Here is a 26,062-nt window from a genome sequence, read left to right on the forward strand (position 1 = left end):
AATGAAGCAGTAGTGTGGTGACTCACCTGTTGTTGCCTCTTCCTCTTGGGCAGGGCCTGGGGCACTGCTGCAGGTGGACATATTGTTGGCCTCCTCTTCCTGGCTCGGGCCGGTGCCAAGGGGCAGACTGGTGGGACGAGAGCTGGTCATGGAGCTGGATGGTCTGGAGCTGGCACAGTTCTATAAGAAACACACGGTAATGACCATTTAACAAAACACAACAAAAATATAATAAAACGCAAACTTAATATCTTGTCAAAACTTGAATTAAGGTCCAAAAAAAACTAATCTAGAGCCAATATATATCTGTATTTCAAAGGTGTCAGGGGCAGTGACATCAACTGTGTGCGGGGGGCTGTTTTTTATTTGGGTCTTGCTACTGACAGCTTTATTTCACAAAGCAATCTGGCAGTGTGTGTACAAGAGGGAGGTCAGGGTGGGTCAAGAGACACCGGGTACGATCCGACAGCCTGCTCAGGTCCAAATGGCCGTCTGGGCGGGTGTCAGAAGACCATCTCGCAGGCCGCTTGTGACCTATGCTTATGTTGAGAGCTACTAAAAAGAAGAGGTCCAAGGAGGTCAACACAAGTGTGGAATTAAAAAAGGCGTTCACTGGAATTTTTATGAGAGATGGTCAAGGCCGGAATAGCTACGGAGCAGAATATTTTATTTAAGAGATTATAATGATCTACAATTTTCAAGTTTGTAATTAATAGAAGGGGCATCTAAAATAAATCTTTTAGTGTGCTCATGTAGTAGGGCTACAACGGTTAATCGGAAGAATCCTGACTAGTATGCACGTAATCTGGACTACACTCTGGACTCAAAAACACATGATAAAATACCTTTTTTCATGAACATAGCAAAATTATTAAATAAAAATGTATATACGAAATTCGGATGTTTAGCAATAATTCTCTTTATCCTTAAATATTATTTGTCTAGAAGCCTTCGGTCACCACTTGTCAAAAAAATGTATTAAAAATATCACTGTACAGTATAAATAATTGTTTGACTAGTCGACTACTAAAACAATGAGTACAATTTGGTAAAAAAAACTAAAATAATACGTTTTAAATGTTCTATGATACTGATGATTACGATAGGTTTTACAGGTGACAAATCAGTCATTTCTAGAAAAAAAACAACAAAACAACTCATTATTACATTTAGCAACATTTCCTGTAGTGAAATGAAACAAGGTCTGACCTCTGTAAATGTACAAAAATACTTCAAATATGTAAAGCCATGAATTATCCCACAGTGTCGCAAATAATATGAGATATAAACTTCCCTGCCCCCTGTCGAGTACCATACGTCTCCAAATGACCCCATATGTAGTAACGCCAGCCGAGTCTCTTTATCCTGTGCCAGCTCCAATCCTATGTTTTACAACAAGGGGAGATATAGGGGCATGTGCGGTCATCTAGAGCCAAATGTCTCCTATCTAACCACAGGACAGGTATAGATACAGTATTTCAAGCAAGATTTATGGCAAAAAATAGCATTAGCTAAAAACCGTCAAGCGGCAGCAATGGCTAAAAAACGTATTCTTGTAGCGGAACCCAGCAAGATTGGAAAATTGCGAGAAGGAAAGCAGTAAAAATGATGGTAGATGTTTGAAGGCGGGGGTGTATCGCTGATAACATGGGAGACGATATATCAAAGTGCACCTGGTCACATGGGGCCCCCCTCCCAAATCAAACACTTCAATTTATTTATTTATTTTTATATTTCCCACAACTCCAGACCATAACAGAGGTGGGAGGTCAAAGAGGAAGCATGAGGTTGCTAGAGACGAGAAAAAAATTAATCTACGGTTAGCAATAGCTCGGAAGGAGGGGGTGTTTGTGGGGTGGGGAGGCATCGGGAGGCACATGCTTGGGTCAGGGTGCAGAGGGAGGGGTGTAGGACAAAGTGTCGCTAGCCATAAAGTGTGACACAACATCTAGGCAACGGGACGACTGCTAACGTGATCACTCATAGGGGCCGGCGCTGACTGTGTATGGGTCTACACGGTGTTTGGAACGATGGTAGCGGCTGTTTGTCAAGACGCTGTAGACTCTATAATTGTCGCTATGTGCATGTGACTAGTAACTACCTTTAAAGAGCTTGGGCCATGTTCATAGGCACACACATAACCCTGGACACGTACACACACACACACAAAGACACAACACCATTTCAACCAAACAAGGTATAAATACTGGCCTGACACTTTAATGTCAGGGGACGGCTTGTCCGGGATTAGAAACTTGTAACCCACCGCGGGGCTTGACATTGCGAGGATGAAGGTGCAGCGAAGGGCCAGTTGCACAGAAGGAGGAGGAGAAGGAGGAGGAGGATAGGGGGGCTATTACCGAGAGTCTATGTTTGATGAATAAGGGCATCTAACATGGACTGCCGACCCGTAAGAGGAAGAGACTTATTTTGTGGCCAGTTTTTATTGGCTTTGTTGGGGTTGTGGAGATTTTGTGTAAATGGGACAAAAGTGCTGTTGTCTGGTTTAAAGACTATAAAAAGATTGGGAATATTACGCACTGAAAAATTAAGTGCCTTTCTTCTTTCCTTGATCCTGTTGACTGTGCTCCGAACCTGAGGACAGCAGAGAGAACAAGAGATGCAGTCAGGGGATATTAACAGAACAGAGTGAATTATACATTTAGTTTACAGTTATTATTCCATCAAAGTGTTTTTGTTTTATTCATTAAAAAAATATATTATTAGGTCAACTGTTACCATATCACTGCGTTTTGGGAGTAAAGCAGCTTGTTTATCGTCAAAGTAAAGTGGAAACACCACCCAAAAGTTGAGGGATACGCTGGTCATTATTTGTAGCTGTGTATATAAGAAGTATTATGGGGAGGGAAAAAATGCAGTTGACTAAATAACATAGTTTTGAATTGTACCTGAATAATTTAAATTAACTTGCACATTTTGTTTTATTACCAGTTCTTTATTACCAGTTCTCACTCCAAATTAAAATAAAGACATGTAAATGTGAAAAATTTACATATTACTACTGTGTAGTTCAAAAGCCTTTATTTTGATGTACTAAAAAGTGCCATTTCTGTGTTATCGTAATTTTTCCACCATGGAAAAGGAGAGAGAAAAGTAACCAAACTTTTGTTTTAACTTTTCAAAATGTATTATAAATGTGTAAAATGGACTTTGTATCAGCACAAAAATGCCTGAGCCAGGCCAAAGTCTGGGTGCCTCTGTGGTAAAGTGGGTCCTCTGTGCCCTACGCTCTAATGGCACTTGAAAGTGACACATAGAGCAGCCAAACTAAGAAGACGACTTCAAGCGATCATCTGTCAACATAGAGCGCCGTGACCAACAAATGGAGCTATTGGAGGAGAGGGGACTGGCCTAGCAGAACAGATTACATTTTTACACTCTGGATCAAACGGCACATGGCAGGCTTTCATTTAACACACACTGTACCCCAGAGTGCAAAGAGAAGCCAAAGGACATGTTCACAAGAATATTGTATATTTTAATTAATACAGGAGGTAGCTAAAAAGTGTGTTATCTAGTCTAGTAATTATATTCTTTCTAATTTACATATTGAAATGTTGATTTAAGTTGTGGCATTAGAGATGAAACCTGTTAGCATTTTCAGGTGTCATTTCCCATTGTAAATTTGTTTGGGTACCAGTCCAGCCCCCCAGGTTAGTGATTGTGCATTATGGCTTATGGCTTCATTAAGTCCCAGTGTGTTATAAATGATGTCAGAGACAAACCCAGCAGACACAGCACACTCTGTTTTGCATAAGGCCACATAATAAAGAGGGCACCGCTGTGACAGGACTAAACCCACAGCGTCATGTGACCAGAGTTTATAGTGAGAAGATCCACACAGGCCTCAGACTGTAGAGAGAGACTTAATGTTATTTAATGGAGGGGAGAATGTCTTGGGGATTTGACTGATATCAAAAGCAGAGTGCGTGCTGAGGCAATTACATGACACAAGTTAATTAATCATTTGACAATGAGGGGAAGGGCATTGTTTTAGATGATTGTTGTGTGTTTAAAGGGATTTGTGTGTACTCAAGGTTTCAAAATGATGCAATGCATGGCTCCCCATGTAAATGGGCGCACAGAGATTACCATATGAAAGCAGAGCACCCGACAACACCTGCCGACATCCTTGGAGCTGATGGAAATAAAAGGTCATCAAAGCATGGGATTACAAGGTGACCACCAAGGAAAAGATAATTGCAATGAATAATGGAGAGCTATTGTCAGGTAATTAGCAATTAAAACACTATTTTGAGTTTAATAGCTGTAGAGGCAGTTTGTCTTCCACATAGATCTGTAATTATGAAGCTTAGGCTCCATAAATGAGCACTGCCTGAGTTTGGACACTGTTTAATGCAACAGCTTTCCTTTGCATATGAAAGAAAAATATGCATACTCTGTTTAATTATACAAGACCCTTTTCTTTATTAGGCCGACTTCTCCTCTCACATGTGAAAAGTTTGTGAAATAACGGCATAACTAATTTCATCTACATTGTCTACATGAAAATATGTTACTGTTTAAAAATAAGTGTACAGCACTGTAACCTGGACAGTTAATCATTATTATATTAGTTTATAATAAGATCAAGCTGCTACAATTTAGATTTTTGCAACAGTACTTGTTCTAACAGTACTAACAATTCAATATCAAAGTTTAAAATGTTGTCAAAATTAGGGATGGGACGATATTGAAATTTGGTGTCACGATTATCATGGCCAAAAGAATTGCAATTAACGAATATATCATTATAATTATTATGCCGACACTTTAAAAATGTTATGGACATAAATCATTTGAATTTTAATATTATGAACAGGTTCCATATTTAAACTGTTATAGTATTGTACTTTCTTATCAGTGAAAACAACATTGATCTAGGGGTGATCATCGTGGAGAAGTCTTGCACATTCTGGTGATGTAATGGCGATTATCTTTGTTGGCGATTTTTACAATTATATAAAATGTCTCACGAACAATTATTGGTCACCCTTTTTATCACGATAAACCATATTAATGTTTATTGTCCCATGCCTGATTAGGATGCAGCTCAAAATCTAGTCTGTACATCGCCTTTAGGAAGAATAAAAGCTACATTTGACCAAGAGTGATTTCAATGATTCAAAATCTCATCCGTTTAATCTCTCCTCCTCCTCCGCACTGTGACATTCTCCGCCTCCACAAATCTAAATGGTAATGCTGGAGTGATATTCCCTCATAGCACACCGCCGCTTGCATATCGTTTTTCTCTCTTTTTCCCCCTCTCTCTTGCTCTATATGTCGACCGCTGCGGCGCCCGGTGCGGAGGACTGGCCGGTGGCTTTGTCAGGATGCTAAATGGAGGGCCGTGAGTTTAAAAACTTAAAGAGGCAGTGAAATATTAGCCAATGTGGGTGAGGAATGAGTGGCTGAGGAGTGCCTCGTGTCAGTGTTTAATGGTGGGACTCAGATGCATATAAGTTAGTCCAAGCATGAAGGGCAGTGGGACGCGGGAAACGATGGCCCCTCCCCTGCACGCCATCCCTCCTCTCCGCCACGCACACAACCACGCACACACTCACGGCACTTAAGCAGGAACCCCATCAGAAACTTGTCATTTCTCTCATTCACTCCGACAGCCTTGAGACACAATGCAGACTTACCTCTGTGTTGTACACCCCATATATCAGGAAGATGAACAGGCCCTGCAAAGAGAAAGACAGAGAGAGTGGGGAGAAGAAAGGCAAGAGAAAGAGGACAAAGTTGTTACAGTTGTTTTCTCACTTATTTCCAGTGGTCAATTTCACAACGTACAGGCGAGCCACGTCATCTGCATGTCCAGTCATTAGCAGAGAGAAAGGGCCTTATGAAACTGATAATATTTGTTTTTCTTATGCAAAAAAAAAGAGACAAAATGAATGTGTTACTGTTTTATCTGTGTTTTTAAATGTGGCAGTAATTAAGGCATTGTTATAGGTGCAGATTATGCTTTCTTGAATTTTAAAATACTACATTCACATTTTGGATAATTTATTTTGTCTAAATAATTTTCCAATGAATTTGAAGATTTTGGTTTGGTCTGGGAACTGTCTTTTTAGTTTTACAATAAAGAGTCAATGTGCATTTAGCTTGTATAATATTTTGTAAGGGGTTTGTGGCAAAACTAATTTAAATAGCCTATACAGAAAATAACGGGGAGCAAGAAAAGACTAACAGATGGTTGGAATTGATGGAAATGAAATAGTTCAAACACTCAGAATAAACTGTATGACCGCACAATGTATTTGTTTAATTTTCAATATGATGCTCGTCATTGCAGCTCTCACAAAGCCATCAAAGGATTAACCCAAGGTCCCACACAGCCTCACCAATGGGGAAAAGTAAAGTATGGAGGACAAGCTGCTATATTTAATACCGCATGCAAATATAATACATGTATGAATGATAATAATGACACAAAAGCGAAACATATAGATTAACCTAAAGGAGAACAAATAAGAAAAGACGCACATCTCCACATGAAGAGAGCAGCCGATGCCAGTGGAGACTATGGAGGAGTCTATTGAAAGAAGGAGGCAAAAAAATATAGAAACAGAAGTAGCATAATGAAAAGAGACTGATAAAAGAAGATATTTCATGTTCACAAAACTCCACAGCTAGTACCCAGGGCCCAGGAATGCCATGCCCTTGGATGCATAAAGGCTGCACTTGTGGTCACAGAAAAGCTATTTTTCATTCCAATCTATTGTGGCATCCGCCGAATGTACAAGCATTGAATGTACAACCATAATGTAATCTTGTTCCTTCAGTGGAAACAGTGAGACACAAAGCGCTGATTGAACGCTGCCACAAAAGATGTACTGAGAAAAATGAAAAAGCAGGTAAAATCCTATAAATTTCAAGGCTGACAGATTCAGGAGATCTTTGATAAGCCAAGCTTACGTCCTTACGGGAGTTTAGAGGGACAAACTTTTCAAAGTACATTGGTCTGCTCTACCGATTATTTTTTAACAAGAGACACATGAAGAGCGCACACAAGAGCAACCACAAGTGCACAGCTGGACACAACCGGACAACTGAATACAAGTGTTGGTTCTGTAACATTATTAAACCTCTTCAAAATAATTATTGAATTATGCAGAGTTTCACAAATATGTATATATACATATATATATATATATATATATATATATATATATATATATATATATATATATATATACATATATACATATATATATACATATATACATATATATATATATATATATACATATATATATATATACATATATATATATATATACATATATATATATATACATATATATATATATATATATATATATATATATATATATATATATATATATATATATATATATATATGAATAATAACAGAAAATATATTATGATTTGAATTATAATGCCTTCCACAGTAACAAAATATTTTAAAAAGTAGTTAAGTGGTCAACGTCTCTTTTGTTTCAATTTATGCAAAAAAGTGACTAGATATAGACTGTCCAAATATGTAAAATGTACAAATATTTTCCATTTGGTTTACAGTTGATGCCCAGAGGAATGTATAGATCATGCTGTTTAATTAAATTTGAATGCAGCCTCACGCCTCTAGATACACTATACATTCATTTAAATTGGGTCTCTTGCTGTGCTCAGGATGTAGATTTTCCTAGTTGCCATTGCAGACTGACTGGCCTGATGTGGAGAGCAGCACATACGCTCATGCTCCAAGCAGTGGGTGGTTAATGTTCCTCACTATTGTGTTGCAATTTTCAGCTCATTGTTGCAATTTGATTATCATGTTTTTGATCAGTCCCCTGATTTGTAATTAATCTTTTGTTGTGTGCTGAACAAAGTGGAGAGAAGACTGTGCGCACATTAGGAAAAATGAACTATTAGATTATAATTGAGTTAAAAATAAGTGGCAAACATAATGATGGATTGTTTAAAATGTTAATTCATTAATATTCCCGGTAAAAACAAACACAGTAGAAAATTGGGCCACATTATTCAAATGCATTTACGCTTTTTCTAAACTCAGGCCTCTTTCTTTTGAACTCCGCTGCAAATGCTACAGATTTATGCAAAAGATGAGCTTTCAAAGTATTGCTTCACTGTACATCAAACAATCCATAGATTAATTAGCCACAAGCTAATTAGGAAACAATTGTATCTTTAAAAAGTTAAAGCTAACAAACAGTAACCAAAAACAAATATTACCCAGGAGAGATTCTGTGCATGTGAGACGGAAAGATGCTTCAAGTGAACTACAGTACATTATCAGACCCTGAGGAGGAACTCAAAACCAGGGATCCATTTTACAAAGAATTGTGGGTAAATAAAAAATATTTTGCTGTGATCCTGATCTTGTGGCAGTTTACAGCTAACCGCCTGCGCTGGTGAACTTCCTTTTCAAATATTGGCTCATTGTGAATGTGATGTCCTTGTAAATTGCTCATTGGAAAAGCATTTCGTGAGTGCATTAGAGTGAAAACATTAACCTCTTTTTAACAGTGTTCTGAGAGCTCGTCTTAATAGCAGAGTAGATGGGTATTTAACGTCAATTAAGAAAACTACATTTTACCTCATCTTGAAAAATGAATGGGGGACTTTTAAAGTGTATATCTATTAATGACAGCACATTTTCAGTTAACCATGTTTATTTACTAAATATAAAAATATGTCAAGAGTTTTTACACTTGTTTACTTTATTTTCACAAAAGGCTCATCTTGGGTTTATAAATGTAATTTTGATATGTATAAAATGCACAACACAAAACGTCAAATTCAGTACACCAAACAAAATGGCTCACATTTTAAACATCATGATGCTATTTTCTGTGACCGATAACAGTAGTTCTGCCTGAAAGTATTTATTTCACGTAAACATTTAGGGGCAGGAATGCTACTTGGATGTGCAGAGATGGCGCAAAATTGTCTTTTTGCTGCTCTTCAGTATAGGGACCAGTCTCAAATGCAAGTTGAAAAAAAAACTGTGGCACTCAAAAAGTACAAATGATGACCACATTATCACATGGCAGATAAAGAAAAAATCACGGCAATGTGTTTCGATCCGTTGGCCTTTATCAGGGCAGGTTTTTTTCATCTTATTTCTTGTAATTTATAGGTAAATGCTTATATAAAATATTGCTGTAACAATGAGTGAAGGGAGCAATACTAAGTTACGCAAGTCCAAGAAAACACGTTTATTATATATAACAGCACCCAGAGAGTTGTGTGATTGTGCCTTGGGTGAGGTCATTATAAGTAACCTGATGATGTAGTAACTTCTATATTTTATTGATTTTTCACTGGAGTTTAATATTATTAAATAATATAATATGGACACTGGTCAGTCGGTGTCAACTGTTTGCGATGAGTTAACAATTCTCTTATTTCAATTACACAAACTGCTTGTTTTTTGCCAGAAGCTTAACCTTTTTGTGAGTGAAGGCGCTTGGCCGCTCATCCAAGCCACTTCTTCAGTTCTGGTCAGATCACTGGTGGACACTGCCTTATATCTATCTGATGGGAGGAGCCAACTACACTGAAAATAACACAGCTATTTATTTACAGTTTCTTGTTTTTTTTATTGTTTTTTGTAATCTCTGCCATTCATCAGTTTCCGTCATTGTTCGAATAATCAATATCAGAAAAACTTTTATTGCCAGTGAACAACACTCCCAAACTATGAATTTTCATTGCTGGTATGATGCAACATTTAACAGTGAATAATAATAGTAAATATAACCTGATAATTGTACATGTATTTACTTTCAACAGTGACGTTTTACTAAGAAAGATATAATTTACACCTTTTGACCTACATCCAAATGAATCACCCTTCTCAAACTGACACTCTACAGTGGGCCTGAGTATTTTGTTTAAGCTGTTGAACTCATGCATCCTTTGTAGAGGCTTTCCAGGCTCCGTGTGTCACCCAACTCCAAAAGTGAGCCAAACGAACAGAACCAGCCGTCAAATCCCTCGCCCAAATTCAAACACACACAGACACTTTTCACAAATAGAGCTATCTGCATCTCCACTTGGCCAAAAATGTGAGGCAAAAATTCTGCCCCTGCACCTGGTTGTCATTACCCAAATGAGAGACAGAAGAGGTTAAAACGCTGCGATGGGGGAAAGAGAAGAAATTCACACTTCTACGCTGGGACTTGCTAATGTCTCTGACCCCTCCACGCATAAACAGTTTAATTAACATGTATACATAACTTTCACTTTAACTGCTCGTGGCATGTCAAATCAAAGTGTCTGTCAGACCTGTGAAACGGGGAGTTGATCCCTTGCAGGTTCGTGGTTCAATTCCAGCTCTGTAAAACTTCTCCAGCTGGCCATGGAGGCTGGCAGGAGGACACAGAAAGACAAGCAGGTAACCAGGCAGTCTGCCACTATGTCGGTCTGATGAGGTAAAACTAAATCCTAACACACTGAGCCATATGACCCACAATTAAACATAATTTATGTCATTTATAATGATCATTTAAAGGGTCTGCATACAATTAAAGTAAAATAATGTAAAATCAGCTTTGTCCCATTACAGATACATATAATAAAAGTAGCTCTTGGGTCAAAATGAGACGGCTACGTGCTGTCTGCATCTACTAATAAAGCACTTTATCCTCTGAATCAGGAAGTAGCACTGTTAGCTTGTTTTTTAGCACCGTGACAGCAAAACTCCACTCTGGCCTATTAAAGTTATGAAAAGAAATCAGGTACAGCGCCTTTAAGTTAGAAACAGTTGTTTTGTCCTTAGGCAAGACATTTCACCAACAATGCCAAGTATGAATGTGGTGTGTGTGAGTGTTGGTTGAAGGAGCTGATGGTGCAGAATGGCAGCCTTGCATCTAACAGTCTGCCCCAGGGCAGCGGGCAGTGGCTACAATAGTCGCTTACTACCACCAAGTATGGAGTGAATAATGAACGAAATCTGAAAAGCAATATATATAATGCATTATTATTATTATAATTATAATTATTATTATTATTATTATACAAAAGACACAAAAACTAGCAATTTGTCAACAAATAGCACATACCTGAATTGAAATGTCTACCCTCTGTCTGCCCTATCTGTCTGCCCTATCTGTCCTCACGGGCAGAACATCACAATGTCAGTGTGCAGAAATGACTACAGTTATTATTATTTAGTGTTATTACTGTGAAAACATCATTTTAAAACACACTCCACCCAATTGTATTTTCCCTTTGTTGCTGTTCACAAGCAACAATCCATTTACCTTGATAAAACTCCCCCAGTCTCTCTGACATTACATATGCAGCCTATGTATCACAATGTAAGGTGAACATAAGGTCCAACTTCCTATCTTGTCCCTATTCTGTTGCACATTACAGCCTAAAGTCCATCATTTATTGTTTGTAAAAAATGCCTGTCTGCTTTTTGCTTCCCCACAAACTCACACATCGAGTCAGTTGAAGCTGTCACTTTGAGTAGCGGACCCCCAGGCCAGCCGCTCTCCCGCACACACACACACACAAGCCCCCAAACCAGCTCTGAGAGAGGCCGGCCCGCAGCTATACGCCAGCGCAGCGCTATGTGATGGCTCGGGAGAGGAGGGAGAGTTATTAGCTTAGCCCTGAACCACCTACTTAATATAGGGGCCGACGGTGATCGCTAACAGAGCCTGGCAGAGGTGACAGCTTTTGGCCCTGCTTGAGGAAATCCAATTGAAAAGCAGCCAAGAGGAACAACAAGCCCGAAACAGATGTTGCTCACCACTGCTGCACCGCTACTTGGGTGTACACACAACACAAAAGCCACGGGCGACAAACTGTGGTGGGGACTGTGACATGGACACATGGAGGATTACAGCATAAGAGGCTAAAAATAATGATCTGCAAACTCATTTCTGAAGATGCTAAAAATATGAATGAATACAATTATGGATACTGAGTTTTGTACACTAGTGAGAGTAAAAAGAGACATTTTAGAGTTAGCCTGTACGTGATTATTGCGACATATTTTGGCATAAAGTATTAAAAGTATGTGACGCTATTAAAACGGGTACAAAGAGTGACTGTAATTTTCCACAGCCTTTTCAGAATTGGGTTTGTATTAACTTGCCAGGTTGAACCCTACCCATAAATAAGTAATGTTGTGCACCTGTTTAGCCTGTACAGCAGGGGGCATCCAGGGGAACCCACCCCCCCAAGGCACAGAGCAGACCACAAACTGAGTTAACCTGGATAGGTTATAGGTCATAGGCCGTGGTGGGGTAGGAGTGATTAACTAAGTCCCTGTAAAGTTATACACTGCTGCTGGTGCCAGAATGATGGAACTTCATGTTGCAACAATAATATAATTTCAAACTTGATTTTGATATCAAAGAACAAGCCAGATACTCAATACAATGATAAGGGGGTGACGGAGGCTCAGTTGGTAGCGTGTTTGTCCACTGATCCAAAGGTTGGTGGTTTGAATCCTGTTCTGTTTAGCTGTGCGTATGACTGAAAGGTTTTTATTCTGCACTCTTCTCTTTTAATGTTAATTTTATGATGATTATTTATGTTTTGATTTGGTTGTATTGTGATGTCTTTCTTATTCTGTAAAACACTATTCCTTTAATCTCACCACACGGTCTTATACTAGTTCTGACATAGATTGAGACTATTCAAGAAAATGTCCTATTTATGTGACTGTTTTTCTTGTTCAAATGAGTATCTGGTTTTAATATTTACTAGTATCTCGACTATTGAATTTTTTTTTTTACAGAAAATTCCATAGACATAGACCTGTCACTATAACACATTTTGAAACATGACAGAGAAATATTACGATAAACGATAATACTGAAACTACTTTATGCCACTAATTAAGATTTATATAATGCAAGATAATCCCAGTAAACCATTTTTAAAAAGACAGTTTCATTAAAAGACATAAGCTGCAACAAATAAACAGCAGAATGTACCAATAATTAGCCGTAAAAGGGAGTAATTCACCCCTTCACAGCTCAAATGTTATCTTATGACAACAAAAAATACCCCAGATCTCCCCGATTTTGCAAAGAAAAAGTACCCATGATTGCTATTGAGCCCCTAAATATATTTTTTCAGCTTTCACATATTGAAATAAGTTTATATAGTAATTACCGTGAGAGGCCAACATAGAAAAGTCCTTGTTATCCTTCTTTTATTACCGTGGCTGGGGACTACAGTGTTAAAATTGCAGTTGCACTTTTATGAACCCGCAAAGCATCTCTTAAATGGAACAAAATCTGGTATTATAATAACACAAACAAACAACAAAACAAAGGCATTTCCACTGAGTTTAAATAAAGACGCAAGTAACTAAATACAGCAGCGTTTCAAGGTCAAGTAAATACTTTTGTATCGAGAAGCACGAACCGCAAAACCCAAAAGGAAACAAATAGGAAATAAAAACATCTATTTCAAGCCGACAACTGAACCTTTCACACCAGAGACAACCCGCACCTCTATTCATGCATTCATCCATCCATCTGTCCATCTATCTGTTCATCTTTTGCTCTTAGCTTGAAAACACAACTCCAACTCATTGCGCCTCTTACACTAATATTAATTGACTTGGGCACGGCTGGTCGTACCTCAGTCATTTTAAGAATCACTTTTCTTTTTTCCACAGAGAGACAGAGTTAGCATGTGTGCGGGGCAAAAAAAAAAAAAAAAAATCAATTTTGACGTGTCTTTATTGCCCCTCAATGACAAATGACCCCGCGTTTACCACTGCCCCTGCTCCGCGTCACTGTGTCATATTGATTTTATATCAGACAGACGAATGATATTGATGAAGTAACAGATGAGCACTCTATTTGACATCTTTTAACGTTTAAATAAAGTTGAAATATGAATGATGAAGGATTTGCGGGCTCCGGGTCATTTGCTAATACTAACAGGATAGCAGGATTTTGGAGCAGTATTGAGATGGTTCGCTATAGCTCGAAACTGATTGCACATGTGGTGGTGTGTAAGGCTCAGGCAGCGGAGTGAGAGCGCGAGGGAGAAGAGTGAACTGTAAACAAACTGGCTTTTAAACAAGACAATTTGGGGTTGCATGTCTTGAGAGCCAAGCAAAACACGGCTACGGAAAACTGATACAAACTTTTAACACATGGGTTGGAGTTGAGGCTTTGAACTGGGACTGGAAAGCGCACTGCCGGAGCTGAGAGCTGTTTAATTAAAAAATACTTATGTATCCGAGGGGCCTTTCCGAGCATCCCCCTTGTCAAACTGTATGTGAGTCTGCTGTCAATCTCTGAGGGCGTTTTTGATTAGATTATTTCACACTGACAAATAGAGAAAACCCCGGCTGTCACGTGTTACTTTATAGCACAGAAACAGCATGGTAATAAGATCAAACTAGCATGCTAACCGGGATAATGCATTTTGCAGCTGCGTTTCCATTTCATCACTCTCCTCATTCACTCTCTTCGTCTTTATAATCGAAGAGAGTGGGGTTAAAGCAGCACTTTGTAACTTTCCAATCACCTGGGGATGTTTTTGCTTTGCCTGGAATGTTTCACAATGTGGCATTTAATGTATTTATCTCCATGGAGACGAGTAAAAGACATCAACAAGCCCAGTTACAGGTCAGCTCCATGAAGAGATAACCCTGCTTGTAGTTGCCTCTATTTTTGAGCAAAAAAAATGCTGTTTTATGTGGAAAATTCTTGACAAAGCATAAACATATCCATGGAAACCCCCCCCCCATCAGAAAAGTTGCATAACGCACCTTTAAAAATATCATCATGAAATAAAGTAGACAGACAGATCATGTGACTTGTTATTACCATACACTTGTCACGTAATGAAAGTTCTCGTGCGATTTCCATATTGCAGAAAGAAGCTGTTGTTTAATAGAATATTTTCGTAGAAGACATTATACACACGATTAACCAAGGTATTTTTTTCTCTGTATAACATTCTGAAGTCAAAAACGTCTACTATGCTCCCACCACGTAAAGGAAAATTAGCTTGACAGAAACAAAATGAAGCCAGATGGATCACAGCTTAGAATTTAAAACAAATATGCAAGAAGTATTTCACAAAGAGTCCACAGAATCTCACGTGAAATATTTCTTGTTTTAAATGTGCTTAAATAAAGGAAACAAGTACTGCAGCTGGAGTTCAGAATCTAAAGAACAGTGCTTGTCCTTGGTTTACACTCGGTCTATTCTGCATTTATGTGCACACATTGGTATGCATATGGCTGATTTAAATTCACTAACATATACAGGATCATTAAGTCTGATCAAAAATGAACATTGTTGACTTCTTCTGCAATGGCCTTGATAAACCGTGACAAATGCATGTTGTAGTGTGAAGTTTGAATGTTTGGTTTTGGAAGGGTCTAAATTTTCCAGTGACATAAGGCGACGCGTTTGGTGTCCCTTATCCCTGCAGAGTTGAGTCGAGCTGGGGACAATGACAAGTGACAAGAACTGGGTGATGCTACTTTAAGAGCAGTAGTAAACAACAAGAATAGAGGAGTACTACAGTAGTGTGGGAGTGTGGCCATTTTGACATTGTAACTTCATTTGGGTTAAGTTAAAGGGCCCATTTGACACTATTTTCTGAACTATGTTATAATGTTGTTTCCTCATCACAAACATGCCTGGAGTTGTGTTTTGTTTCATTCACAAACCCTGCATATTTAGGCTGAGTTCTTTTCTCAAACTCATAACACTCTGTTCCACTTTGTGATGTCACATGGTAATACAGGAAGAATTTCACTGAGTTTTTAAACTCCATACACCTTCACTAGAATCATTTGGATGATTTCAGCCCTGGAATTGCCATTCTCTACTGAACAAAAGATAGCTGTTAACTTGAAAACTACCACTTCATGACATCACAAAGTGGAACAGAGCATTTTCAACTTTGGAGATGTAGACAGACTAATAATGTAGAATTACTCAAACATGTGTGAATGAAACAAAACACAACTTTGGATATGTTTTTGATGAACTAATAACATTTAAACATGGCTTAAAGCTCACAAGATTCAGTTGTGTGTAATATAGCACCTTTAAAAGCTTCTAAAATACCTAGTTAATTGCATTCACAGTAGCAATAACATGCATTTACCATCTAGCATGCGATGTCACACAATGTTCTAAATCTACATCAGATGCAAGTGAAAATCAATAAAATACAAGTGTGTTTTCTTACATTTTTTTAATTGCCTGACTATAAAGACTTGTCCATATATATCTGTGGTCCATAGACTGTATACAGTATGTGTACGTGAGTGTGCCTGCAGCAGGAGCACAGAGGCAGGTGTATCCATCATGATAAACTGGCAGACACGGCGACTGTCACATGCAATCACACTTCACTACGGTCTGCAAGACTTCAAAGTGAAAATGAATGGTAGTTCATTGGCATGAAGACTTCATAAATCTTCGTTTTTTGGCTTTCCGTTCCCCTGTTTTTTGGAGTGGTGTCTTTTTTTCTGTTATGTCTTTGTGCAGCACAACACCTGTGCTATTATATTCTGCACGAGAGTAGTTAATAAGTATTTCTATGAAAAACTGTATACTGTTTTCAAACAAGTTGCATGAGGACGTAATTACTTTTTTGTCCTTTGTAATCTGCATTCACTAAACTGCACAAGAAACACATGTATTGAAATAATTGGCGGCTACATATTTGATATTCAGTGTTAGCAAAGGAGACCCGTGACTATCGCATCTAATACTAAAGTGACCAAGATGAAATTCACATATTTACTTTGTCATTTGAGTTGATCAATTTCTCACCACTGTAGCCTCTTTTAGTAGCAATACCTGACTATTAGAAAACTGTTTAATGTGCCATTAGACTATAACTGAACATGGCAAGTGTTAAATGTGATAATCATCAAATTTGTAACCACTAGAAAGTCAAATGAACCATAATAATGCTATCAGTGCAGCTGCAGCAGCCCTCTCGCTCTGCCTTGCCTTTAATCTAGTAATGATTCTGAAATGGCAGCGCTTGAAAAGGGCTGAGGCTACGGGGTCTGTGCACCTCCCTGCAGCTCTCTGGCCCAGTCCTGCTCTCACTCTGCAGCCGTTTGATTGGCACATGCTTTCACTTAATGAGGGATAATTACTAAGCAAAACAAGTGGGAGACCACATCTGCTCAGTGTAAGAAAGGCCAGGCCCGGTGCAATCTGTCAGACAGGGCTTTCAGGTCCAGTGTTTTACCTACGGCCTCCTGGTCCAACACAAACCACCCTGCACACACACACACGCACACACACCCCCACACGCATACACACAAGCGCACACACACATGCACACATCGCCCTATGCCCATGCGCTATGAGAAACAGATTAACATGAAAAACTGGGCATCTCTCAACACTGTGGCTCAGCTACACTGGAGACAAATTTGAGTTTAGCAATTGCACTTAGATTTGCTTTTTATGTTTTAAATCAGGATTCAGTTCACGGTGCCCATTCAAAACACACTCAGGAACATTAACTGAAATATGAACTGTTATATTTAAACAAGAATCGCATGCATTTCAGAATAAGTTTGTAGAGATCTAAGCTAAAAGTTAGCAATTGTTCTTTTTAATGTTTTAAAGGGATGATCTATAACCTAAATAGTTACAGCATTTGAAATTTAAAGGGCCCAAGGTTAAAGGTTTCCTCATCACAAACATATGTGGAGTTGTGTTTTGTTTCATTCACACATGTTTGACATACAAACGCTGCATCTTTAGGCTGAGAAAGAAAACACTCTGTTCTACCTTGTGATGTCATGTGGTAATACAGGAAGTGCTCCACAGTGTTTTTAAACTCCATACACCTTCACAAAACTTATCATTTCAGCCATGGAATTTCAAATCTCTACTAAACAAAAGATAAAAAGGTAGGTGTTAAATTTAAAACTACCACTTCATGACATCACAAGGTGGAACAGAGCATTTTGAGCTTTGTCGATGTAGAAAGACTAATAATACAGGATTACTTAAGCATGTGTGAATGAAAAAAACACAACTCCAGGTATGTTTTTGAAGAGTTTTTTTTGAAAATTATAACATGACTTAAAGCTCACAAGAGTCAATTTTGCGTAATATAGGACGTTTAAAAATTATGTTTCAAAGTGTTTCAAACAGGTGTTATAATAGTGCAGCCCTAACAACATTGCTTGGTAACATGCAGCATATCTTCGCAGTCAGGGAACAGAAAAGAGGTGAGAGCAAGAACATCCCTTATCCAGCGTGGACGTATTGTTAGCCCAATCAGTGCCCCGCTGGTACTAATGTTGTTTCCTGCAGCCTCCCCTGGTCCCTCTTTCTCCAACACAATACCGCAGCAGTAGGCTAACACACATGTAGCTAAAGCGCTCTCCAGACGCCGCCACACAACGTCCATAAATCATCTCCACCAGGGATTTACATTGTGCTAAATGGCCTCTTAATGAGCGCACCCTGTTTACAAGCAGTAAGTCTCGTGCGAAAGCTAACACGAGTAAATCATGTGTCCACGCTGAGCACGGAGTAAGCAAAATAATCTGGTTTGAACTGAATCGCAGGTGAAATATGGTTTAAGATCAAAAATAAATAATAAAGTCGTATTTATAGAACTTTCTGCGAAATCGTTTTCTCTGCACACTGTAAAAATGAATACAAATGGGAAATAAAAGGGCCAATGTAACTTGACATTGGCGTTCTATTGTGGACGTTTTTGTGAATACTCAGGTTAGAAATTCAAATTCTCTGAAAATTATTTTACTTTGAAGCGTGGAATTGTACTCGACATAGCCTCATGCTGTCCCATTTTACCCATAAAAAGTAGGCTTAGAAAAGTTTTAAACCTTTCATAGTTGTGCAGATAGTGTCCAATTGAAAGTCCTTATTTGATATTGGCAATTAGTCTTCAGGTTATTTTTAAGGACTCAATTTTACATTATAATATGCCCAAACCATATGGTAAACTTATAGATAGCATTCGTGCAATTTCTAAATAATATAGGCTTGACGAATTCATTATAAATTGGTTTAGGTATTATAAAAAAAATACCAAAAATGAGATTTCTTCATCCGAAACGACAACACATTTTCTTTGTTACCATATTACAAAGCAAATACAATGCCTCCCATGTAAACCAGCACCAACATCTGACAGCCCACCCAAACCCACCCACCACAGAGCTGCTCTCTTGCCCCGCTCTGACCCGGCTCTCCCTAATTACCTGCAAAGTATACGGCACATCAAAGCGGGGCCAACGTAAGGAAAAGTCCCCATCAGCTGACACAAGTGTAAGCGGTGATGTTGAACGCCACAAAAGGCAAGGTTGTGAACTCATAAATAGAACAGCTCATTGTTTCAACGCGGGGTAATCTTGGCTGTCTTGAGTTTTTCCTGACGGTGGAAGAAGGAGGTCGGAGCAGAGTCAGGCAATAGAGCCACATCCCTGAAAAGCATTTGAAACTAAACAAGAGAAAAAAAAAGAGAGGTCAAACTTTGGATTGCAAGGTGAACTGGGAACTGGGAATTTGAATGATAGCAACAAGATAATCACAAAGACTGTTAATGATTTGTATATTGGTATTATTGTATTATTTTTTATGTCATTTCCCCTTTCCATGGACTCATATTTCGGTAAGTTTATTTAAAAATGAAACACATGGAACTTAGTTTAGCAGTACATAAAATAACTCTTCTCTCAAAGGTTCAAAGCGTATTTAAAAATATGCACTGTGAACTGAAATTTCACACTATATTTTCTCCATTGTTGGACTGAATCCTGATTCTAAGAGGTAAATTGTTGTCGGTTTCATAATTTGGTTGCCAATTAGCTAACTAACTAAGACCTGGGCGGACAGGGCCAACTCCGCTGCTGCCCCCACCCTCTGGAACCCTCTGCCCAAACACATCAGAGACACATCCACCCTCACCGTGCTCAAAAAAGCCATGCAAACACACCTGTTCAAAACTACAAAATCCAAATAATAGTTTCTTCCATTTGCGTTTTGTGTGTCTTGAACTGCGTAAAGCGTCTTTGAGTATCGTGAAAAGCGCTATACAAGTGGTTCTGAATTATTATTATTACTACTATCCAAAAAATACTGATTCAACACCAAAATTTCAAATCAAATCGAAAAAAAATGTCAGATTTGATTATTCCAAATTTGCTCAGCGCCACTCTACTCTGCATGATACAGGAGCTGCTTTGTATACCCTGCTTCCCGAGTCGTTCGCACAATAACATTTGATACAAAAGCCAAGCGAGGAGGGAGCAAAAGGACAGCGTTTGCTTTCTTATGACACGGCCTATTACTAAATTGAACTAGCAGGTAATTCTAAAGCAAATAAATGCCAGCGGGTTTAACACAAGGAGAGGTCTTAAGGGTGCCTGTGTGAGCAATGACAGGAATTCTCTCACCTCTTTTGACAGGAACCCTATTATTCTTACAACTTTATTTACCCAGCCCTGCCTCGCGTTTGAACACTGATCTCTCTGGGCTATAATATTTCATCCCAAAATCAGCCATTCCTCGGGTGTCGATCTTGTCCGCTAAATCTAACATACACAACACGAAGGCTAGTATTTTTAATCAGGTTTATTTCACGTCGACTTGGGTGACCATTTTAATATGAGCGGTTCCATCCCGAAAACCTTGAGTCTAATACCTTAAATGACGCCACCATCTGTAAAGCATTCTCGGGTTAAATCATGAGCTCTATCTCTAAACGTGGCAATACTGCGAGAGATGAAAAGAGGGAAATAAGTACAAGTTGAGACAAAACACACTATAAATATACTACTTAAAAAGGCGGTGCAGCGTGCTCATTAGAAGTGCCATCTCCGAGCGTAGTGGGAGTCAGTTCTGACCTTGGTATCCTGTTTGAATATTGTTTTAATGCCGCCGCTGGTAATTGAGATTGCGAAGCGAGCACTGGACTTTTTTTTTTTTTCAAAGGAGAGCTATTTTTCCCAAGCAACCGGAATGCAAACAATTGTGTCGCGCATTTATTTAGTTTGTTTTGTTCATATCCATCTCGTAATTATCCAAGAAACTCATTAAAGTGTTGTTTTATAAATAAATGTGAGTGATTGTACCTATATGTGCATTGACTTGAAAGTAAAACATATCCAGACACCTAATTTTGTATCTGTCCTAATTGAAACATTTCTTTTGTGGTTTTAATGATACAGTGACCAAATACGAAGCTGTTTATTTAAATATAATCGTAGGGCAAATTACTCTTTATATTACAGAAAAATGCACTTTCATCTAAAAATTCTGCCTAATACATATTGTGACTAGAAAATTCTGACTAAAAACTAAAATTTTAATTAATAAGGGCACCAATTAATCTAATTATAAATAAAAAAAAATATTTAAAAAAACATAAAAAATTGTAGAATGTGTACATGTCCAAACACCCATTATAATAAAACACTGGTATATTGGGGTAAAAATATTGCACAAAGGGTACAAAACATTTAAAAAAACATAATTTTGTATACTTTTTGCGCTTTTTGCTTCCTCTAAATTACATCTTGTCTGACCAATTGAGCTGCAAATTGCTTTGGCTTGCATTCTGGGCGCCCTGAGGTACAGGTTCAGTCCTTAATCTGTTGAGGGAACACTTGATGCACCCATGTTTTAGGAATCATCAACAAACAGCCAATCCAGTCTGACTTTTAAAGTGACAGCGTTAGGCAAAATAGAAGTCAATATGGTTGTGCTTATATGTCATTTATTTCTTCCTCTAAATAAACAAGTATGGAGACCGCGGATGGTTGTAAAAGCACGAGTAATGTCTGGCTGACTCAAGGTAAAATTAAGGGCACACTTTTCCTACTTACTGTATATGGGAAAGTTTGCGTACAGCAGTTAGGCCTAGTTATGTCAAAAAAAGCATGGGGTGACAATCATTATGTCTCATTAGGCTAAATGTTTTCACTCTCCTATTTAGATTTTTTATTCCTTTCAAAACACTGGAAAAAACGCACAAATCACAACTTTCAGCTTAGGATCAATTGAGAAACAGACAGACAAATCATAGCAAGAAGAGTTGTTTTAGCAGCCGTGTAAGAGCAACGCTTACTCACACCAAAGCTCCCCCATAAGGCAAAAATCAATAAGAAGACCAAGACTCTATTGATCATATCCATATTGTGGTACAGTCTGATGACATGCTCTGGTAGCCACGACAACCGCAAAGACAACTATATTTTTTGAACAGTCGGGCAACATTACTTTGAAGAAGAAAAAAAGAAATGCAGTAATTTTATCTGTATTGTATTTTGACAGATTTAAATTGTTCTCATTTAGTGTGTTTTAGTATTTACTCCAATATTAACATTAGGGGGGGGTCAATAAATAAAGAAATAATAAATAAATACATAAATAATAAAGCAATACTAAAAACAATACACAGATAATAAATGATAGTAAAATTAGATTCTCCTCTGAGCAGGTATTGATAGTAAAAATCTACATAAATAGGACAGTTAGAGTGGTTTGATAATGTTTGGGATCTGTATCATAGCTAATAAAACAACTTAATAATGTTAAAAGATGCTGCTATTATTTTGAGTTAAAAATTACAATATATTGTGTGAAAATCTGTGTTGAGAATCAAGCCTTTCAAGTTCAAAAATACCTTTTATGTTTGGCATTGGTGTTATTATATCAAGTTCTATTTCACTATAAAAAACTAAACAATACAATTAAAATTAATAAGAAAATGAAAATAAAAAAATCTATCTAAAATCTACTTAATTTGCATTCTTTACTTTGATTATACATCACCATAGTCACAGGTACAGGGTTGCCCCCCACAGGCTGCACACTGACATGACAAAAATGACACATGAGTCAAACTAACCACACAGCCCTATCCTGTTGCCAAATATTGACCCAAGTTACAACCAGCACATTTTCTTGTCCATAACTTCAGTCCACTTTTCCCTGTGCTCCTTTTAATTCCCTGCATTCGCCCATGACGCAGCTCAAAGTTATTGATAGTTTAAAGTTATGGCCTAATAATAAGATGGACACTGCATGGCCCGGAGCCTATTATATCCAAGTAATGGATAGAGCCGGGGTTTTGAATGACATTGCCCACAGATTGGATGACGGAAGGTGGAGCAATTTATGGGTCCCTAGCGCACGCACCCCACCCCACACACACACATACACACACACACACATACACACACTCCTACACACTACTGTGCTGTTTAGCTTTAGATTGATAAGAAGGCAGATGAGCCATGGCTGTATTTATGGCCACGTTGGACATAAAACTATAGGTTCACTCTAGGAAGTTGTCCTCAGGGTTGGGCTTAGTTAAACGTCATTATAAAGCAATAGCATCTTTTAGAAAACCATGTACTTAAATAACTGGATTTAGAAAAACTTGTAAAACTAAAATACACACAATGTAAAGAATTGGAATAGTAATAAAAAAGCAATCAAAAGTAAGTAATAGAAAATAATTTGAAAATTAGATACAAAAATAATACAAAAAATAAAAAATTGTTTGCACCAATACATACAAACTTTTACAAAACTACAAAAAATGTGTTGGAATTATTAAATTCAAAAAATCTGGAAGCATCAGATCTTGGATGTTCAGATCAAGGTAAATACATGTGTTCACTTCTAATGACTCAATCACGTCTGTATAGAAAAAATGGACAATAATCATAGAAAGATTTCACAAAGTGTTTCTAGTTGAGTGTTGAGAAGAAGAGCCACAGAGAGGCCACTGAGGGAAGCGCAATGAAAAAGGCTTGTCAACATTATCTGTTTTATTGATTTAACAGTAAAGGCTTGCCGCTTAAGCTTTATGTTGCATCGGTCGGCCCCATTGAAAATACAACAGCCACAAATAAAAAACGATTTCTTAAAAAAAGAAAAGTAAGCATGGTTCCCATGTATTTATTATTATGCCCTGTCTGGCAGCTTCGCTCTGAATATTGTTCTGGTTACATACATTTCATCATCTTTACGAGGAGCTATTAGGTGAAATACCTTCTGATGCTGTGTCCTCTAAAGCACTAAATAGGCCAGAGAAAACTCTGTTTTTGTCAATATTATGGTAATAGAGACTATAATTGAAATTAATGCAAATTATGACGGGAAATAATTCATGGCAAATATTCATAAAATGATTGCTGTCTTTTGACATCATCGATACAGAGGGTTAGATAAACTCTAATAGACAAACAACTGGGTTACATCATTGAGACAATGTAAAATGCATGAAAAAACAAAAAACACAACCAAACAGGTCGTAGTAAACTCAAGGTAGGGGAGTATTGCCAAAATCAGTACCACCAGGTCTGAACTGGGGCCAACCTGGCTCTAAAAAGAACTAATCTGTGGCTAAAGTGGCTTAAAACAAGGGTTGATTATACACAAGGCAAAACCAGGAACACAATTAATTCAAGATTAAGACTAAACTTGCTGAGAATCACAGGCTCTTCCTCACCACCAGAGATATTTGTGGAGAAGCAGAATTATGTGACTTTGTTCTGGCAGGAGCAGGAAATTGCATTTTTTATTATTATTAAATTTACTGTGAACATTTTCCCAGAGTTCCATCTTGACCTCTAAACACATAGTAAAAGACCCAACTAAATACAACGAAGCAACTTGTTATTAATGATTACTATATTTATTTTGAAACTGTTACAAAAGTTTATATTTGGCATTATCTATAACACAGACTTGTACCTTTTGAGATAACACCAGTATAATTTAGATTTAAGCATTTAGTGAAATGCCCCTTCTTACTGTGATGGTGTTAGTGTGGTTTGGTTGTGTGTACCTGTAAGGAGTTGAGAATGATGAAAATATACGCCATGACGATGGAGAAAGGGACCAAGATGCCAAAGAGCCACGTCAGACCCAGGATAGGCAGCAAAACCAGCACAGCTTTCACTGCAGCCCTGTGCACATTACAACATGAAAACAACTCTGGTATTCTCAAGTTATCGACTGGATTTATCTTTCTGCCCTGGCTTCATGTTTCTCACATTTTCTAATCCTTTTTGTCTATGTTTGGCTCCCTGCTTGTTCCATACACAACTGTATATAGCAGAGGAGGTTCATTGGGTGACAACTTCCATAATTCATACGATAATTCTGTTTAGAGAGGAATTAACTTTGGGCTCAGGTGACCGCCAAACCACACCAGCTGTGTGTGTGTTCCTGAGCGTGCGACATGTCAGTGGGCAGAGGGCCTAGTTTGTTCAGCGGAGGAATGTGTTTGAGTTTCCGCTGCGACTGCCACCCACGGGTGTCAGATGGTTCAAGGCCACCTTTGAAAATCTCCATAGAGCACCTACTGTGGGCTCTGGAGGGCTGAGTAAGAGCAGAGGATTTTACCAATGCAATTCATATAAGATAGACATAAAGAAAGTACATTAAGTAAACTGTAAAAAGAAACATGCAGTAGTTAAAATGACTGTGAATTATAATATGTGAATAACTTGATTTGATCCCTCAAAGATCTTGTGCTGTTTTTATTCACTCACGCACTGTTACACTGGAAAACGATAAAATGCAGATAAATGGTGCCTCCTTGTGGCTGTTACCTGATTTGCTCATAGGCCTGTTCCACGGGGCTGGCTCCCATGGCCAATAAGATGGATCTTCTTTTGGCTGTGGAGATTGTGATGACCACGACTCGAGTTAACACCAGGATATTCACCTGAGAAGGAAAAAACAAAAGGATACAAGATTATTGTGCAATTAAATATGAGATAGTCAAAAGAGAACAGTATGTCAATGAAGAGCGGGTATATTTCTTGTATCTATTCATGGAAGTTTGTACATAAATCAAGTAGAAAACTATAATTTCACAATTATTTGGCTCATTACTGAAATAAAAATGATTTCAAATAATTACTACTAGACTGTCAAATTTAACCTAGTATAGTATGGCAATATACTTGTATACTTATGTGTTGTGACACTGGTTTTAGGCAATGGTAGAACGAGCGCACATACAGAAGGTATTTTAATGTATTATATAAATTTGATTGGTTGCACAGCCCTAG

The 26,062-nt window shown here is 38.0% G+C and overlaps 1 protein-coding gene across 1 annotated transcript in view; it reads right to left on the reverse strand.

The window, feature by feature from the left end:
• The window catches only part of LOC117369832 (adhesion G-protein coupled receptor D2), a 64,101-nt gene that overhangs the window by 28,078 nt on the left and 9,961 nt on the right, over window positions 1–26,062 (reverse strand). The window contains exons 19-23 of the mRNA XM_055221046.1: window positions 25,598–25,713; window positions 24,829–24,949; window positions 5,667–5,708; window positions 2,542–2,595; window positions 27–180 (exon numbers count right to left, since the gene is read on the reverse strand). Of these exons, the coding sequence (XP_055077021.1) occupies window positions 27–180; window positions 2,542–2,595; window positions 5,667–5,708; window positions 24,829–24,949; window positions 25,598–25,713 (487 nt within the window). The remainder of the gene's footprint in view (window positions 1–26; window positions 181–2,541; window positions 2,596–5,666; window positions 5,709–24,828; window positions 24,950–25,597; window positions 25,714–26,062) is intronic.

Source organism: Periophthalmus magnuspinnatus, chromosome 4 (genome assembly GCF_009829125.3).
Source record: "Periophthalmus magnuspinnatus isolate fPerMag1 chromosome 4, fPerMag1.2.pri, whole genome shotgun sequence".
NCBI lineage: Eukaryota > Metazoa > Chordata > Actinopteri > Gobiiformes > Gobiidae > Periophthalmus > Periophthalmus magnuspinnatus.